This window comes from Ascidiella aspersa, chromosome 9 (assembly GCF_963924565.1).
Source record: "Ascidiella aspersa chromosome 9, kaAscAspe10.2, whole genome shotgun sequence".
Classification (NCBI taxonomy): domain Eukaryota; kingdom Metazoa; phylum Chordata; class Ascidiacea; order Phlebobranchia; family Ascidiidae; genus Ascidiella; species Ascidiella aspersa.
Window position 1 is genome coordinate 20,648,766 of NC_139455.1, and position 16,647 is coordinate 20,665,412.

Here is a 16,647-nt window from a genome sequence, read left to right on the forward strand (position 1 = left end):
CAGGTTCGGTTCGAGTTAAAGACACTTTTCGGTTCAGAGAAATTTAAAAGTTCCGGTTTAGCTCCGTTTCGACTAACTATATTTTCAAAACCGGTTTATAAAGTTCCGGTTCGGATCCAATATTAGTTAAACCTAAAAAAGCGGGTAAATAAATCTAGGGTATAATTATTGAATAGCAACTCGTATTTAATCTGAGTTTTGTGACGTACTAAAAACAACCAGCTCAATATTTACATACCTGGAAAATAAAATACCAACATTTTATTTATTGAATATTATTTTTTTTATTAAATTTCAAAAGTGGTATAACTTGACTCTATAAAACACAAGTTGCGACGACATGCGGGGGTGAACCGCTTTCTTGACAGGTTCAGGTGTGGTTAAGGTTAACGTACTTCTAAAATATTCGGTTCAGTTCCAGGTCGGGAACCAAACCTGAACTGTTTTTGTAGGATTTTGAGGAGCTGAACCGGAACTGACTCGGATAAATTAAAAGAACCTGAACCTTAACCGAACCTCAACCTGAACCTGTACAAAAACCGGTTCACTCCAGCATGACGTAACAACTTGCATTTTACAGGGTCTATATAGGCCATGTTTGAAATTTTATGAAAAAAATATAAATATTGAGGAAATAAAACGTTGAATTGTTATTTTTCAGATATTTCAATAATGCGTTGCTATTTTTTATTACGTCACGTAACTTAGATTAAATGATTTACCTTTATTTCTCTAAATTTATTGACCCACATTTTTAGATTTAACGCAAATTATATTGTATTTGAACCGGTTTTAAAATAACAATGATCGAACCGGAGCTGAACCAAAACTTTTAAATTGCTCTGAACTAAAACAGGAACTGAACCATATTTCGACAAAATCCTTGAACCCGAACCAAACCTGAACCGGAAAAGTCAAGCGGTTCGACTTCCTGCTTTAAATGCCGACTTTAATCGAGTGCATGCGAAAATTGTACCACAAAATAAATATAACATAAAAATTTTTTGTGAGATAAGACTCGATGTTTTTGTACATAGAGCCTTGCTGCGCTTGCAGTGAGCTAGAGCCGCTTGGCAAATTGAAAGCTGAAGGGACTTCCGTTTTATGTAGTCTACTGAATTTTTAGGAACGTGAGAATGATAGACGGGTTATTTTTTTCAACTGTTCGATTGCTACCTGTCGATGGCAACTCTCACGGTTAAATTTTATAAAGCAGAAAAAAGCGTCACAAAACTATGTCACGATTAAACTGTTTTTCGGAGACCAAATATAAATCTGCGTATGAATTTGCCAAATTTAAAGATTTGGTGTGAAAAACAAAAATAGCAGATAACAATCTCTATTTTGATGCGATGCCAATTTTATCTCATAAATTGCTGAGATCAAGGATCCAAACACGTTTTTGCTGTGAGAAAGTAGTACGACGCAATATTTCGCAAAACTGCGAGTTAGCCACTATATAATTTTCGTTATGTAACGATCACCAGATGATAAATTGTCGCCTGGTTTTCATAATTCAGTATTGGATATTTTCCAGGATATTGAAAAATAGTAACTGAATTTATTTTTAAAACGGATTTCAATTCTCACGAAGCCCAAAACATATGACGCAAACCCCTGCACAGGCGGTAATAAAAAAGTCTGAGAATCCGACAAAACATGGGTCCAAAAATACAATATACAATTTTATATTGTGTTATGTTAAATTTAGTCGAAGCGCCCGGCAAATTGGTACCTGTCCGCCAGCGTAATAAAATCGCGCCTTATATTGGAAAAACTATCTGGAATTATTTTTAGCCGGGCCAGGCGTTCGCGCCCATCGATTTAACTTAGTTTCACGATGCTTGCGGTTTAAATGGAGATGGGAGAATCAGCTAATGATGCGTTGCCGGTGCTACAATTTCCACTCGTGCGCAGCCCTGTTCGTCTGCAGCCGCTTTTAGACCTTTCAAAAACTCGTAATTCGGCGCACATGCCACCGCAATGAGGGGCGTGGCGACCGGCCTAGGACACCGTGAAACGTGCAGCAGAGTCCAACGTTGCGTGTGTATAGCCTAATCCTCCTTGCACAGTAGCCGAGCGACGCCAAGCAAATAAACCTGCGATCCCGGCGAGCTCGAGTTCGTGTTAACTTGCGCAAAAACAGCGCGCCTCCAAATTCGAGCCAATCATAGGGCCGCTTTTGCAGCGCCAATGCCGCACGCGGGGTCATTCTCGGCATCAATTTGTCGCAAACGCTAACGACAAGGCGCTCAGCGGTGGATTTTGCAAAATCAATAAACACATGCGCGACGTTAGGGTCAGAAACGTGCCTGACCTCTTGCTTTTCGAGTCACTTAAAGATGCTTTATTGTTTTTATGCGTACCGCACATGAGGGCTGTCTCTGCCACGCAACGTTTTGCATTGCAAATAAATGCAGCAGAAAGTAGGGCTTTAAACGGCGCGTGTGAGTATTTTCTTCTTTGGCGGGCGTGAATGTGGCTACGGCCCCTTCCAAATCAAGTATGGAAAATTGCCCATTTTAAATCAAAATATTGTTACAGCTTTACTTGGTTCAATAAGGTAAAAATCTAGTTTTGCGCAATTGCGCAGGCTGTGGTAATTTTAAATGAGACAAATTGTTCTGTCTTATTATGTGGGACGAAAATTCGTTTTCGGGCTAGGGTCTTGTTGTGTCGAAATTCTTTTGGGTTCATTCTGTCGAGTTTTTGTTATTGCAAAACAAACTTTGTGCAGAGTTTTGTAGAAAAGCAGAAATTTTAGAAAGTTTTTTTTTTAAAAAAATTTATAGAAAGGCAGAAATGTTAGAAATACTTTGGGGGTCAAACCAAAACTCCAAGTGAGGGGTGGGTAAAAACATTTAAAATTGATCGAATTAACACCCTCTAATTAAAACGTTCGGTTGTACTTTTTCATAGCAAAGAATAATAGAAGGTGCCGGCACGAATTCCCTGTCTGTTTGTCGGGAAATATTTCCACCGCTTGTTACATCGTGGAGGAACTTACCGCTTTATCACGCCACCTTCGTGTCCTACCTCAAAATGCCGACGTTCGCTTGTTTTACATTTGATGGACGGCGGCCGCATTCGCCGTCACCAGCCGCAGATCGTCACTAACGGTTTTGTATATTTAGATGTTCGAGGACCGCACCGAGCCGCTTAATCTCGTGGCCATCAACAAGGAGCAGGCGAAAATGTGGATAACCGGCATCACTCACCTCAACTCGAACCTGGACAAGCTGGACGTCGAGGAAGAGCAAATGATGTGAGTTGGCGTAAAAACGAGAAACGTAAATTCCGCGAAAAATCGATCACAGGTGTATTACAGGGGGCTCTGCACTACACTGGGAAAATAAGAAAAAAAATACTGAATGGGAAGTGAGATGTGGTTGTGTCTTACTTTTGTAGGATACTCGCCTGGAGAATTCCCAAGTTTTATCAAAAATTTTCTTTCAAAAGTATTTTGAATTTGATATTTAAAAATGAAAAATGTGTTTTCAAGTATTATTAATACCGGGTATTTATTATGACCCTTTAAGGTTAAACGCAAACTTTTTACTGAAGGTTTGAGATCGTGGCGTATAACACACAAATATCGGTATCCGTGAAACCCCTGCCTGCTTAAAGAACTATTTAACAAAACGTAATTGCTTTGTGTTAGGTTGCCCGAACTTTTTCGCACATCGAGCCCAACCTCAATAACATTCCGAGTGACCTGACCACATAATGATGAAAACATGTCAACATGATTCGTTTCAAAAGATCACGTCGGTGTCATATGTTGCCCGAGATTAGATTAACGCCAATAACTAGTAAACTTTAGATTCCTAAAATATTTATGGTTTTTATCTAAAACTACACACACATACAGCAAGCGATATTAAAAAAAGCATCAAATAAAGTTTGATTGAAGTTATTCAAGCCTTGCTAGCATGTATACGTGCCTTCTTTTTCTCAATAGCGATTACGAGAAAATCTAAGCAAAAGGCAAGCGTGTGTCGCACTTTGGTTCCGGATTAGCAGACGACACGTTTCTAAGAAACTTGCTTACGATGCCAAACCATAATCCTTCGCGCCATTTCTCAAAAAGTTGTTGTTGTTTTGACGGTAAACAACAACAGAACTGGACGATTTGGCGATGCTTAAACCGCGCCTCGGATAACAAAACGCCTAATGCTCTTTACAGCACAAATATGAACTTTCATTCGGCGGCCATTTAAACCTAACAGTCGTGGTGTTTTTAACTGCGATATAGCCAGTGGTGGGATTCAGCCGGTTCGCACCGGTTTTATATAACCGTCTAACGAAATTTTGCGAGATCAGCGAACCGGTTAACATTACTGGTTACTGTCAATGGATTTTTGCATCTTTTCTGATACGTGTTTTTTGCAAAATGTGCAATGGTCAGGTTCGCACGTATGTATAGTGTTAATTTTTTATGATTGTGATAATTTTCCTTGGCGTTAGTTTGTCAGAAAATTGCTTTGTTGCGTCATACGAACAAGACATGAGACGACTGCTGCATTTTATAGTGTGGCTGTTAGCAGTGATTGGATTCAGCCGGTTTTAACCTTTCGCTGGAACCTGGGGTTGCATCCTGTTATTGCAACTGCTTTAATAGTTTGCCGATAACTATGACTTTTGTAACAGAACCGGCTGAAAAATATAACTTTTGTGTTAGAACCGGCTGACAAAAAAATTAAATCCCACCACTGGATATAGCCTTACGGAAGCCGTACACCAACCATAACGGCACATATCACTGCACACCAGAAGCATTCCAACCGTAATCAGTTGATTAAATTAGGGTTTCAATGCAAGCAAAGCCAGGTTAGCAAACTCTAGCCTTAAGTGAGATTCGAACGCTACAGTTAGCCCCTCCTGAGGAACAGGGGGCGTGGCGTTGTTATGGACAATGTGCGTAAAAATGTGCACGCGATAACTATCTAATAATGTGCGCACATTTTTAAGAAAAAGTGCACATTCTGAAAAAGTTGCGCACATTTCTGAAGGCATTTTAAAATGTGGGCACATTCTGAACAAAATTGCGCGCATTTTGGAAGACGTTTTAAAATTTGAGCACATTTTTGCATTTTTTTAGTGTGGACAGGTTTTCGCACATGGGGCAAAAAAAGTTCGCATTCCGGTTTCCTCTAAAGGCTTCCGGTGGAGTCGTTTCAAATATACTTAATTAATTATTGATACTTTACTTTTTATTGGCTTGCTGTATTTTTAGGTAAGTATTTTAGTGTAAGTGACGCTCGCATCCGAGTATAGTTTATTATTCATACAGCACAACGAATCAAATATTAATAACAATATTAATAAAACGTCATTTAACCTTTGCAAACGACTCCCTAATCGTCAGAACGTTGACGGCGAGTGCCGAATTAGAACAACGGTATTTTTATCTCGCCGAAATAGGCATCAGAAGGCGGGGGAAATAAAGTCTGCTCTAATTCGAGCACTATACGTTGCTAGACTGTAACAAGTGAGAAAATTGGTCACACTTTGCAGCGAGCGTTATGACGTAACCAAGGGGTGTCCAACTCAAACATGCCGACGTGCCAATTTTTAGCTTATAACCTCTTCCCGTGCCAAAGTTTAACAACTTTCTAATATTAAAAGCGCTTTTATACAAAAAATAAAAACAGTATGGGGTTATAATAACAGAAGGAATTGTTTGTTGTCGTTTATGCTGGGATTGTTTTGTATTGTAAATAAACAATGACAATTGACTGTACAACAAATATAGCTTTTTCAACAATTGGCTGCACTTTTTGGGAGCTTGTGTGCCATTTTTATTAGGTCGTGTGCCACATTTGGCACGCATGCCTCATGCTGAACACCACTGACATAACAAATTTGACGTCGGTTCGAGCTCCTGGCTCAGCGCTGTATTTCCGTCCTCGTCGATCAGGTGTACCGCCGATCGCCCTTTCTGCCTTGCATTCGTCCATTTACACGCAAAAAACAAATAATCGGGGTCGAAGCGGTGTTGCAAAAATTTAAATTTCGGTCGTTGGCAAAGTGCCTTAAGTACAAGTCAAGTTGTTTGCAATTCGCAGCACTTACAAATTCACTCATATCACAGACACCAGTCCCATCAAGGTAAAATTTTGAAATATGTGAACTACGATAAGAAGTATTTTTTGACTAGCAAATATGAAAATTACACACAGGTTTTAAGCTCTTTCAAAATATTTTTTTTAAGCTCTTTTCAAATTTTTTTTTTCAACAAAAACACTCTTTCCCGGGTCAAGCTTATTATGCTAATGATTTAAATCAGTTCAAACCATTCGACCCAAAATATATTGCTATGTCATGGAATACGAATAAGTACCTGAAATGCACTGAAGCCTAAATATTTTATTTAATAGAAAAAAATGTATGCCCAAAAAAAAAATTGTAACACATAACAATCTTTCTACCTTATTTTGGCACCAACCAAATGTTATGCGGCACTCTACGTTATTCTAAAATCAAAGCTTTAAATTAAATGTGTATTTTAATATTGCATTTTGTTGATTTCAGATGGATATGGGAGCACTTCAAGACGGCTGACAAGGATAGTAGCAACCTCTTGTCGTACAAGGTAAATCCAGGATTAGAATCGTTAAAGATACTATATAGTTCGTTGCACTGTTAATCCGGTTACGAATAAACAACCTCTTAATCACTTAGTAGAGGATAACAAGCAATGTATCAAAAGCTATGAATTCTTTGCAGTTCAAAACAAACTTGTGATAAGTCCATACTCATGACTCAGTAGCGGCTTATGCCCACCACATAAACAAAGTTGTATTGGAATAGAGTGTATGTCGATTTAGATATACATTGACCTATTGGCCACATGGCTAATGATTCCAGCTGCATATTAATTCACTTTATAAAGGGTTAATCTTATTAAACTTGTTTCAAACTTTAAATTTGCAGACTATATGTTTCGTTATTGATGTACACGTTACGCAAAGATGTTATAGAAGCGCAAAGATACGTAGCAGGCCATAGATTAAGTGACATGGGGCCCCACTGTGCTATAGACAATATAGAAGACGTGCAATAAATTATTCGTAGAAAACTGAGAGAAATTGTTGTAATAATCTAGATGGAATTGATATATTGTACACAGTTGATCCACATAAAACGATGGGGTAAAACAAAGAACAAAAAACAAAGTAAGGTTTGTCAGTAGTTCATCACATTGTACAACACTTCTGAACCCCGGTGCTGCACAAAGCTTACTTAAAACTTACAACCACTTCTTACAAAACCAACGGTGAAGCGAAATTTGGATTCCAATCACACCTACAAGTGTACTCTTAAAATATTTGTATGCCCTTTTTCCCAAGCCATGTCCTTCTAATTTTTTCTTGCTTTGCCCAAAGTTAACATACGTCTTATTTATCTACAGGAGATCAAAAAACTTCTGGAAAAATTAAACTTCGAAGCTTCTTCAACATACATCAAAAAAATTCTTCAGGTAGGCTAAATCTTATAGGTATTGTGTAGGTTTGTAATAATTCATTGCATTGGAGTGGTTTATAACAGAGGTTGACAGAAATTTTATTCTGCGATCCACTTCATTTCGTTAAGGATTTTTTTGTCGCCTTAAGACGTTTTACAATAAAAATAAAATATACTCTTTGCCTTGTTTTGCGAATAGTTGTTAGCGGTAAAATTGTGATACTTTATAGAGTTTTACAATCCAGTAAGGACAAACGTCATATGGAGCCTGACTAGAACTTTCGTCTGGCGTAAGACACACCATGAGTAGACCCCGTGTCAATATAGCAACTTACGATCGTGGTGATAAAATGTGTCAAAAATAAATTGTATTTATTTTATGTTTCGTGAATCAACCTGCTAAATGTCAGGAGAACTGTTAAAATTTGCAAACTTAGCAATGATCGCCATTCTCCTTCTATTAGACACTTTGATGTCGAAACGATGGCGGACGGTTGTATATTGTGTACAAGCAAGCACCGTAAGCATTTCGCAGCGGCTGTGGCCACAAAACGGATTAGCTTCGTGAAGCGAGTTTAGATGAAAAAATGCATTACGTTTTTCCTTCAAATATACCCGGAATAACAACTAACTTTGTCCATGTTTAATAGCCTTAACGAGCGTAAAAAAGGGTCTGGATCTTGCCATTCAACGATTTGGTTTACACCAATAAACTTCGAAGGTTTCATTACAATAAATAAACAGCGCAATACTTTCTCAGGGAACCACGATTAGACAGGCTTGGTTTGACCGCTGTGAAATTAAGGTGTGGATTACACGTATAAGAATCACGAAACGTTAGAAACACACAAACTAAGGCGTTAGTTGCAAAACGTATTTTCAAATCCAAAAAAGCATACATTACAAGAGGGGCTCACAAATGCAGGAGTAGGACACAAAATGGAATAGCGTAGCGTTTTTCTTAAGACTATGTTGGGCCCTAATCCTATTTTTTCAAAATATTTGCACAACCTTTCAAGTTTAGTTGTTGTAGTTTAAGACTGAATATACCAGACAACAGCGCATGTTTTTAAATGGATAATGACTCATTAGAAAACTGTGTTGTCGACAGTGACACAATTTATTTCTTCTTTTAAATCGTTTTCTGAGGCCGCGGGCATTTAAAAAATCGTGCGCATGTTTCCATCATACGCCAGTGTTTGGTCATAGTCATTTTTTGTGCATAGGTGCCACTTTGTCTCGCCATTAGAAAACGCCATTGCGACATATCCCAAAGTCTTTGGCATCACAGGAGGTATGCTGCGCGTCTTCAGATTTAATCGATTGACCATATGTCGCATATTTAACATCGCTCATCACGGGTCCCACTTGACATAACTCGGTGATAAAAAAGAACTATACCTTTATCTCTTTATCTGTTTATCTGCAACGTGACATTCATTATCTCGCATTGCATCATTGGACAACTCAAAGGTCATTTTTATTGGTTTTTAGAAACACTATTTCCTTAAAAAGAAAAACGCCACTATTGTTATGATTTTATTTAAAACTACTTTGTTTCTTTGTCAAATTTAGCGTTTTTTCGCCAACCCGAATTATGCGATATGAATATCGAAAACTGCCGAGTATTTTAGAAAGTTATGTGACCTGAACTCCTGTTCACCCGGGGCCTATCATTTTTCTTGGTAAATTACTTATTTTCGCCTAATACATTGCCCAATATATGACCCTGGATCTAGTCAGGTGTCATTATGTACACAACGCGACCTGCATTTTCTAACTTCGATGAAATAACCTGTCCCTTTCGCCTAAATTTGATAATTCAATTAAAGCAAGGTGGAGCGCTCGCTATCGAAACTAAAAGGTGTTAACTTAATACCAATGAGGGAATTGTTCTGCGCTTACAACGATGTGCATTGTGTACAAATGGCTGTAACATCATTTCTACGGGTCACGTGTCATATATTTATTCTAAGTTAACTTCTATGATTATAATTGTCTGAAAATGTGACAAAAAAGTGCAAGCATTTTATCAAAAAAAAAATTGCATTACTTAAAAATCTTTTTGGCGATGTATAAAGTTTAGCCTTCCCTTTTTGGATTATTTTAGTAAACCAATTTCAAATATCATTAGAGTTACAAATGGTTTTAATGACGAAAGTTATTGTGTCATACGTTCTTACATTTTTCGGATATTCTCTTTTCTGAATTGTTTAATGTTTGATGCACTACGGAATAAAGGGCAAATTAATCAATGACGGCGTTGCGTGTCTCCGCAAGCAGTGTTTAATGGGGGACTCAGAAACCATTCAAGCGTCCATCTTCAGGTACTCATAATCTGATTACCAGCCCTAATAGAATAATGAATCGACCCGTACACCGGCCCTATTGTGGTTTAGCCGGTGACCGATTGGGAGAAATAGGTCGAGAGAAACTCCCTTGTCGGCGTCAGGTATAGAAGCAGATGTTTGTTGTTGTAACCTTATTGGCGATGGAGATTGAATAAGTGGCGATCTGACTGTATTATTTGCTTCGTCACGCTTTTTGTGCGTGAAAATTCCTCCCTTTTGTTATATAAGGCCTTATATAATACACACATGGCGGAAGAGGCTTTATGTAAGGCCTTATGTAATCTTAAGAAATATAGATGTAAATTAAACAATATTCTGACATATGTATTCCGGACAGCATGGGCTCCATCATGTCTTCTGCGACAAGCAATTTGTCATTTTAAGCAAGCTCTAATCTGGTTTACTACACAAATGCGTCAACCTTTAACGCTTATGTTTAGAAGCGTGACATTTTTTCATTGTGTCCATTAAAGAAAAAAGATGTGTAGCCTTATTTATAAAACGACTGTGTTGTGCATTATAAACGTGTTCTTCGACAAGTGTGTTTTTCATCCCATGTCGCCCATCTGACTTTGGTTGGTAACTTTGAACTCTGCTGCATGGTTTCTTTGTAGGACTGTGACGTTTCGGGCGACGGCAGCCTGAGCTTCAGCGAATTCACCGAGTTCTTTCGGAAGATTTCCTGGCGCCCGGAGGTCGAACGATTGTACAAGACTTACTGCGACGCCGACCTTAAGCTAAGTGCCCAGGTAATTCAGACTCGCATCCAACAACCTCGTATAGACTTACAATCGATTGCGTCATGTTGCCGTCGTTCAGTTTACGTTGAAACTGTTCGATTCATCCGGCATCCGATATGTCGCTGACATTTTCGCGCCGGGAGGTAAAAAGTTTGGCATTTAGGACATCGCTAATTGCAAAGCCGCACAGATAACGCACGTAGAGACAACGCGATTATGCTCTCGCTTGTCAACCTAACGACCAACATTTTTCTTTACCCGTTTATCTTTCGCTAGCTTGTTGTGTAACGCGAGCGACACTGATCATGCCAAAATGCCAACGCCGGCTGAGGCCAAGATCCCCATCTTGCATTTTTTAGCTCCGGTGAAAAACTAGGTCATGACAACGCGATTCGTCTCAGTATTTCGTCCCAACTGGGTCGCCGGTTGGTGTTCGGCGAATTTTATCACAGGGTGGTCAATTTTCCGCGAAACGCAGTGGCGTTCGCCTCATCACGGATGACTCACACTTTTTGACCTATCTACGCTGTCGCATTAATTATGCAAGGCGAAACAATAAGTGATGCTGCAGCGTGCGTCGGTCGGTGATAAACGTGATTCATTTAACAACCAGGCCTCTTGTCAACACCTCGTCGACGGCCTGAACTTTACGCGACGACAGAATGATCCATATGGTGCCACCGTATGGCTAATGTCGCAGTTAAAACACATTAGTTGGACGCACTTAGGAAGATCAAAAATCGCGCGCGAATATTTGACTCCATGAGAGGCCTCCGCGCTTACTGTATTCCGCAGCAGTTATTTTTGTCTTGACGACATTAAGTCGTTATGCTGTTGCCTGCGTGCGACTTTGAGGAGGTTTGCAATCTCCTTTTCTTTATCGTGGAACTTAATTAACCTACAGAAATTGCTAAAAGCACTCAAACGGCCTGGGTGACATCGACACTGGGCTGGTTTCGGTATTACCCAAAACAGTAAGATATTTTTCTTCAGGATCTTCTCTCATAAAAGACAAGCACGTCTTGACAACTTGTTCAGTTACGCATGTGCCGTAATTTACGTAACGCCTTTTCGATCGACGTCGAAAGGCATGATTTAGCTGAGCGTGGCTGACGGCGGAAACATCTATCGATTAAATCTGTTTGCCGACCAGACATTCCGGCATTAAGTCACGCCACACCGTGAATTTGACGTTTTAGATCTTAATATTTTCTCGGAATTGCGCGTAAGGTTACAGCGTCGGGTATTACTGCAATATTGATTTTTTTTATAGATCTTTCGTTTTACAATTATACGCACCACGCAAATTATCCGAAATTGAAATGAAAAAAGTCGGCTTTTTAGTAACCGTGTGCGATTGGTTGTGTGTTTTGGCGTGAGAGTTATTAGGCTATAAGTAACACGCGAGTCTTTTATACACTGGAATTCAGGTGGAATTCTGTTTGTAATTATAATTACCTTAACGTGAGTGACCCGAATCCGCTCAATGTGGCCTTTGTACGAAGAGCAGCCATCCGAATAACGTAATGTGCCTGTCGTTCGTAAAACTATCCATCTGTAAAAAAACTTTTGATAAGGAGTTTTGCCTGTAACATCGTTCAGAGACCATCGGACTTCGGCGCAATGCGTGGAAACGTTACAAACGAATTTCACGCGAGAATATATTACGCACACTGCTTACGTATTGAGCTTTTCTGTAAAAATGAAAGCTAACACAGTGGAGCAAAGTGTTAAGATCTTTACGAAGTTCTTCGGTCCTATAGCTAATTCATGTGCATCTACCGCCTTTCGTCTTGCGTCTGTTGATACGCGTCCTTCCCTGGAATGTTCGGCGAATGCATTTTCACGCGAGTGACATGTTTTGGGACTCCAGCCATAAGACCGAAATAAGAACGACATCAACGTCGGAAAAAAACACAGTTCGGAATAAGACCAAAATAGGACTGATAGCTAATAGTCGTAGTACCGTATAATCCTAAACCCGCCGAAATACAACTAAATGGCCAGAACCAGGCCTATACAACACTTTACCTAACCCCAAATCCCACCCTTGAGTACATCACTGTCCTCCCTAACAATTTCAACCCTAACTATTTTTCTAACCCCACCCATTACCCACCAATAACCCCAAACAAGGCCAACAATTTGGTGCCAAAAACAGCGGCACCCTGACGGCGCCATTCAAACTAGGGCGCCAATACGTGGACACCAAAACCGCTGGTGCCAGACCTATGGCCCCCGATCTTCCTATCCCCTCTCCCTACAGTTCCGGCGTTATTTTGCCATTAGGCCTTATTCCGAAGACGTATTCCGACAGGTTCATGTCTTATTCAGACGATTAAGTTCTTATTCGGCCGTGGATATTACTGCGTATTTAGCGTTATTGTGTCGTTGGCCTTACTACTATAGTTTTATAGATTTTTCTGCTTTAGTTAATGTTGCGGCGACCCAAAATACTAGTTTCAATTGATTAGTTCGAATTTAATTATTATGTTCCGTGTATTCATGTTGGTTCCGAAATGTTCTTCAATTTTAAAAACATTTTGCTCAGAACTATCAGATTTAATGTTACCATTTGTACTACTGTAGTTGACCAATCAAATGAACTGGCGACCCAACTTCGGGTCGCCATCCTTTATCAACTATTTGCAATTTTTATTACTATTCAATAAAGCTGCAATTTGGCATAACTTTTCTGAATTGCGCCACGGCAACGTTAATCTAACCTTCTCCTATTTTTTTAAGTTTTAGTGCCATAATTGTAATTTAGCAACGTTATGCGTGTTAAGGTTTGTGATTAACAAGCAAGCCGACGTTTTCTCGAGGCAACGAGTGTTTTGAAAAGTTAAACGATCATATCTGAAAACGATTTATGCCCTGTTCTGCAACAAACAAAATCCCAGATCTGCACCTGATATATATTAACGACTTTACCGCAATGACTGCACTTAAGTGCACTTAAGTCACTATTTTTAGATGACTTGACTTGCCTTAAGTCTTTTGGACAAATTACTTTGGTTAAAATGAAGTGTTTTCATTAAGAATTTTTATATAAATTTGGTTATTTATCTTAATTATTGCACCTAAAGCAATCTACTTTCTACAGGAGGCGGTAATGTTTTTTTAAACTTCAGTATTGCTCATATTTAAACGAGGCTATCAGTTTTACTAGGTTAACGTTTTATCGTAATGACGAGGACTTAATTATGACTTGACTGGGACTTGACTTGCGCAACTAATGACTTGGACTAGGACTGCACTTGTTATTTATTCGAAAAGACTTGACTTGGATATCAGTTATTTTACAAATGACTCCACTGGGACTTAAGAGTCATTTTAAAACAATTTGTTTACAACACTGACTTATCGTGTAGTCTAAGTATATTTTTGCAGACCCAAACTAAACGTATTGCCGCCCGAATTATTATATCTTTGTAAAATGATATCAGGAGCTACGGAGATTCTTCCAAGAGGATCAAAATGAACTCGAACTGACGGAAGAAGACGCTTTAAACCTCATTATAAAGTTTGAGCCCGACGAAGCGTTCAAAAACGATAAGAAAATGTCCATATATGGCTTTACCTACATGTTGCTTTCACCATACGGTGACATCTTCAATTACAAGCACAGAAAGGTAAGTGATTGTTAATTGGTAGAGGTGTAGAAACATTTCCCTAAAGCGCTAGTTCTCAATCAGGGTGCCGCGATGCCTGCTAAAGGGGTGCCAATAGGTATTTGAGAATTTTTTAACAATCCGTTGTTTGCTCAATTGGTGAGATTCTTAATACAGCTATCTGTGTACGAATCGAGACCATTCTATCAAATGTCATTTTCCTGCATGTTTAAAGTTGATTGTGTTGTTCCAGTTGCATTTACAGTGACATTGCAGTAAAATACTCAACGAAAATTCCAGAAAGTTTATTTATTATTTTTGAGGGATGCAGTAAGCCAAAAAAGGTCGAGAAATCTCAATTTTGTTTTTTCTTTTAACAAATAAAAGGCCACAGTTTTGCTTGGTTTGCCTAAAGTTAGCAACTCCTTCATCACTCATGTCGGACAAGAATTTCTCTTCCATTTGTTGTTCGATTTCAGGTGTTCATGGACATGACGAAGCCCCTATCGCACTACTTTATCGCATCCTCACACAACACGTACCTGACGGAAGATCAACTGTTCGGAAAGTCAAGCGTGGAGTGCTACATCAGGTGAGGGCCACACCCAACGTAGAGACACTTTGTTTATAACGACAACATCGTGGTCAGAGGAGCCAGATCCAGACAAAGCGTTGGCCCAGTCACAAAACCCGCCCACCTTAAGTCGTGCGAAGAACTTTCAAAGGGATCAAAATTTGGTTATGCGTGACAACTTATGTCAGTTTAGTTAATCAGTAGAGTTCATTAAAGATCCTTTTATAAAAAAAAATCTATTTTTTTCATATATTTCTTTCAAATCAAACAAATGAAGTTAGCCGTTAGATACTGTTTGCTAATTTTAGTTTTGACCGAAAAGATAAAGGTTGGTAAAAAAACAGTTTCAAATGTTTTCAGTAATTTTAACAGTGGTACTCTGGTACTGAAAGTGTGCGGATCGTACTGCCAATATTTTTTTGTCAACCTAAACTTTAACAATTTTGGTAATCTGGTATAAGATTTAGATTTAGATTCAATTTATTTTCGAGCAGCTTTGCAAACGTTGAAAAACAAAATAACATAAAGAATAATACAAGGACAGCGAAAGTACCTTTCGGTCATCGAGTCCAGTTGCCCATATAAGAAAGATAAAAGTCAAACAACGGTTATTTGAATGGTGCTAGGAATATTAAGTTTTTTTTTTTATTTGGTCAATTAATACCATGGTTGACATTATTTGGATATCAACAAATACAAAAATGGACTTTAACCTTAAATGAATAACAAACTGTAAGTCAATAAATATTTAGCCTGAACCAGAAAAGCGGCATACTGAAAAGCCAAGTCGTTCTTTGTAAACCAAGTCTGCTATTTTTTTTTGTAAATTTGTACCAGGCGCAACTTTGGGCACTAACAAAAATCCAAGACAAAGGAAAAATATATTATTTTATTTTCAACTGCCTACAGGGCTTTTGAAAAGGGCTGTCGCTGCGTTGAATTGGACTGTTGGGATGGCGACAACGGCGAACCAATCATATACCACGGGTATACGCTGACGTCAAAAATACGATTCGCTGATGTCATAGAAGCTGTGCGCGACTACGCCTTTAAGGTGAGTGACCTACGTCCGGCCGTTTGGCTGGAATAGTGCATTGTACAGAACAGTGTCACAGCTTTGATGATAAATTACAGTCACAGAAAAATTCGTAAGCGTTTTTTGGACACGTTTTTTAGGCTGTGCTGCTTTTACATCTGATCTATCCGCAAAATTTTTTTTGCGATTTTCTTTGATCTACTAGAAACATCATTCAACCTTTTTATTTCCGAAAAAATATATAAGAAAAAAAAAAAAAAAAAAAACAGTAACCTTTCCTTTTGGCGAAAGCTTGCGTTTCAAAATCCAATTAAGCAGTCTAACGTTACCTCTGCAGAGTTCAGATTATCCGGTGATACTCTCAATTGAAAATCACTGTTCTGTTCCTCAGCAAAACAAAATGGCAGCCATTTTAAAGGTAAGTCATTAGTTAAACGACTGAAAATAGTTAAACCAACCTATCATTACTTTCTGCCCTAAAGGCCCGCGATTAAATGCATTCTTAATCTATTAAGGACACTCTCGGTGACCGACTTCTAACCAAGGCACTTGGAGATGACGCTTACTTACCGAGCCCTAAGTCGTTGAAAGGTCAGTACCGGTTCTGCAACTACGTCAAGTGTTTGTGCTTAGTTCACGGAAGAAAAAGAACGTGCAAAAAACTAAGCGGCTGTTTGAGTGCAAAACAGAGAAGATAAAAAATCCGTGACTCGCTCATTTGCATGCTATAGGATCACCCTCATATCGTATGTTTCGCCAACACAGATAATAGAGGTTACTTTGGCTTTAGACTTTGTTGCATTTTTTTATTAAAAATCAGAAAAATGTTTCTGTCGGTCCGACCGTTACTTCTGCAGTTGAATCA

At 38.8% G+C, this 16,647-nt stretch overlaps 1 protein-coding gene across 2 annotated transcripts in view; it reads left to right on the top strand.

The window, feature by feature from the left end:
• The window catches only part of LOC146133524 (1-phosphatidylinositol 4,5-bisphosphate phosphodiesterase delta-4-like), a 43,432-nt gene that overhangs the window by 14,702 nt on the left and 12,083 nt on the right, over positions 1 to 16,647 (top strand). For both annotated transcript variants that reach the window (XM_083396490.1, XM_083396489.1), the window contains exons 5-13: positions 3,135 to 3,265; positions 6,535 to 6,595; positions 7,415 to 7,483; positions 10,433 to 10,567; positions 14,008 to 14,193; positions 14,652 to 14,764; positions 15,656 to 15,800; positions 16,120 to 16,200; positions 16,298 to 16,373. In XM_083396490.1, coding sequence (XP_083252616.1) covers positions 3,135 to 3,265; positions 6,535 to 6,595; positions 7,415 to 7,483; positions 10,433 to 10,567; positions 14,008 to 14,193; positions 14,652 to 14,764; positions 15,656 to 15,800; positions 16,120 to 16,200; positions 16,298 to 16,373 — 997 coding nt within the window. The remainder of the gene's footprint in view (positions 1 to 3,134; positions 3,266 to 6,534; positions 6,596 to 7,414; positions 7,484 to 10,432; positions 10,568 to 14,007; positions 14,194 to 14,651; positions 14,765 to 15,655; positions 15,801 to 16,119; positions 16,201 to 16,297; positions 16,374 to 16,647) is intronic.